The sequence below is a fragment of the Mus caroli genome, chromosome 8 (genome assembly GCF_900094665.2).
Source record: "Mus caroli chromosome 8, CAROLI_EIJ_v1.1, whole genome shotgun sequence".
In the NCBI taxonomy this organism is placed as follows: Eukaryota; Metazoa; Chordata; class Mammalia; order Rodentia; family Muridae; genus Mus; species Mus caroli.
In genome coordinates, this window is record NC_034577.1 from 64,450,895 (window position 1) to 64,453,635 (window position 2,741).

The 2,741-nt window shown below is 42.8% G+C and overlaps 1 protein-coding gene across 1 annotated transcript in view; it reads right to left on the reverse strand.

The window, feature by feature from the left end:
• The window catches only part of Eps15l1 (epidermal growth factor receptor pathway substrate 15 like 1), an 83,879-nt gene that overhangs the window by 54,069 nt on the left and 27,069 nt on the right, over positions 1 to 2,741 (reverse strand). The window contains exon 5 of the mRNA XM_029480252.1: positions 1,783 to 1,947. Within this exon, the coding sequence (XP_029336112.1) occupies positions 1,783 to 1,947 (165 nt within the window). The remainder of the gene's footprint in view (positions 1 to 1,782; positions 1,948 to 2,741) is intronic.

Here is a 2,741-nt window from a genome sequence, read left to right on the forward strand (position 1 = left end):
AAGCAGAACTTGGCAGCTTTGGCTATGTGATTATGGCTTTAGAGGAAAAGATACAAGAAAGGGGTTATAGAATCTCCCTCCACGACTATGGAAAGCCACTGAGGCCTGGCAGGTAGTAGGGGGTGTCCCTACATGAAGCCCACAGAAACCATTGTGTGAAAGTGAAGCTTGGATTGCCTTAGAGACCTCAAAATGTTGCAGATGCCAGAGACATGGGATATAGTTTCAACAGAGAGTAGAATCAGCCCACGAGAAAGAAACTTGCTGTAGGAACCAAAGCAGGACTGATTAGAGCACTAAAAAGCACTTTGATATCAGACATGGATGCAGAGTTTGGACTCTGCCCTGATGGTTTTCAGGCTTGCTTTTGTCCAGTATTTCCTCGATATGTTCCTTTTCTTTCCTTTTGGAAAGGTGATGTACATCCCGTGCCATTGTATGCTGGTAAAATGAGATCTATGTTCTCATTTTGGTTTTATAGAGGATTACAGTTAAAGAGATTGCATGAATCTCAGAAGAGACATGCTTCCCACCATGATAATAATGGGCTAAATCTCTGAAAGTATAAGTCAGCCCCAATTAAATGCTTTCATTTATAAGAATAGCTGAGGTCAGACTGGAGAGATGGTCCAGCAGTTAAGAGCACTGACTGCTCTTCCACAGGTCCTGAGTTCAATTCCCAGCACAATTTCACACAACCATCTCTAATGGGTATCCAATGTCACCTTCTGAAGACAGTAATAGTATACCCACATACATGAAATAAATAAATCTTTAAAAAAAAGAAAAGAAAAGATTTGCTGAGGTCGCCGTGCTTCTTCATTACCAACTGGACAGTGACTAAAACAGCCACCATGCTTATTTGCTAATTTTCCTTCCTTAGAGGCAAGACCACATCACATTATGCATGGAAGAGAACACCTTAGGTGCTGAGCAAGGGTTTTTGCAGATCAGTGGACACCTCAGAGAGGAAAGAGTGGCTGGAAGACTGCCTGAGTTGGGTGTCTCCTGTCTACTCGGAAGAACCAATACAAGCAACACAGCCTCAAATGCTTGCTGAGAGCTCAGGGATTCAACTGCAACCTCAAATCCTTAGCTCCTTGTTCTAAGACTCAGCTGCGAGATGTAGTACAGAGACTGGAGAAGCGATTTTCCAAGTCACGTTTAGGCATAGCTATTTTCTCTGTACTGGAGAGGTAGAAGCAGAGGGTCAGCAGTCAAGAGCAGCTTCAGTTATAGTCTGAGTTTGACATCAGTCTGAGTGATATGAGACCCTTTCTCAATAAGAAAAAAATCAAAAATTAAAGAGATGGAGAGATGGCTCAGAGGTTAAGAGCATCCAAGTGCAGTTCCCAACAACCAGCTGCAGTGAATCCCACCACTTCTGGTCCCCAAGAGCACAAAGACCCACCATAGGTAGACAAATAATTTAAATAAAATAAATTCTTAAAAACTAATAAAATCAGCCGGGCGTGGGTTCCAGGACAGAGTGAGTTCCAGGACAGCCAGGGCTACACAGAGAAACCCTGTCTCGAAAAACCAAAGGAAAAAAAAAAAAACCCAAAAACGAATAAAATCTGGGTGGGTAGGGGAGCGGGGAGGTATAGGGGATAGCATTTGAAATGTAAATGAGGAAAATACCTAATAAAAAATTGGAAAAAGAAAGAAAAACTAACAAAATCAAAACACAGATATGATCCTTCAATACTGTGGAGACATAAAAAGGCAAATGTATTCCAGAACATTCTGAATAGTACAAATGGCTTGTCCCTGTTCACTTACCCGCACAGCCCAGTGGGTCTCTGCAGATGACTGTGTGGCCATCAGTGGGCTGCTGGTATCATGCTGAGGAAAAAAGGCACATGTGACCAAAAGGATCTTATTCCAAAATGGGAAGGCCACCAAATGGGGATGACCTATGATCCCACAGCTTCCCTCCCAGGTGTGAGCCAAGGTATGCACACAGATTTATGATCGTTTAGTTATGCAAGGCTCTAAACAGCCAAAGGTGGACAAATGAGCTGTATCCTTGGTCATAGCAATAACAATAGCCTGATCCAGGCTGAGGGAAAATGCCACGTACAAGGCGATCATATCCTGTATGACTCCATTAAGAGAAATGTCCCCCAAAGACAAATCTACACAGAAAGATAATGGGTGGCTGCCAAGGACTGGGTGATAGAGAATCAAAGATTAAGGTATGGTCCAGGGCCTTCCTTTTAGGAGGTGAGAACCAGGACTCAGGATGATGGTGCACAACACTGTCACCTAACTGTGCACTCTATTTTATTTATTTATTTTGTTTTTGTTCTTGAGTCAGGATCTCACTGTGTCCTAGAACTCACTCTGTAGACCAGGCTGGCCTCCAACTCAGAGATTTGTCTGCCTCCCAAGTGCTGACATTAAGGGTGTGTGAACCTAGGTGAACTGTGAAATTTTTTTTTATTAATTTTTTTTTATTAAGTATTTTCCTCAATTACATTTCCAATGCTATCCAAAAAGTCCCCAATACACTACCCCCCCCCACTTCCCTACCCACCCATTCCCACTTTTTGGCCCTGGCATTCCCCTGTACTGGGGCATATAAAGTTGGCAAGTCCAATGGGCCTCTCTTTCCAATGATGGCCGACTAGGCCATCTTTTGATACAAATGCAGCTAGAGACAAGAGCTCCAGGGTACTGGTTAGTTCATAATAAACTGTACATTTTAAAATGGAAACTTTTATGTGCATTTCACCTTG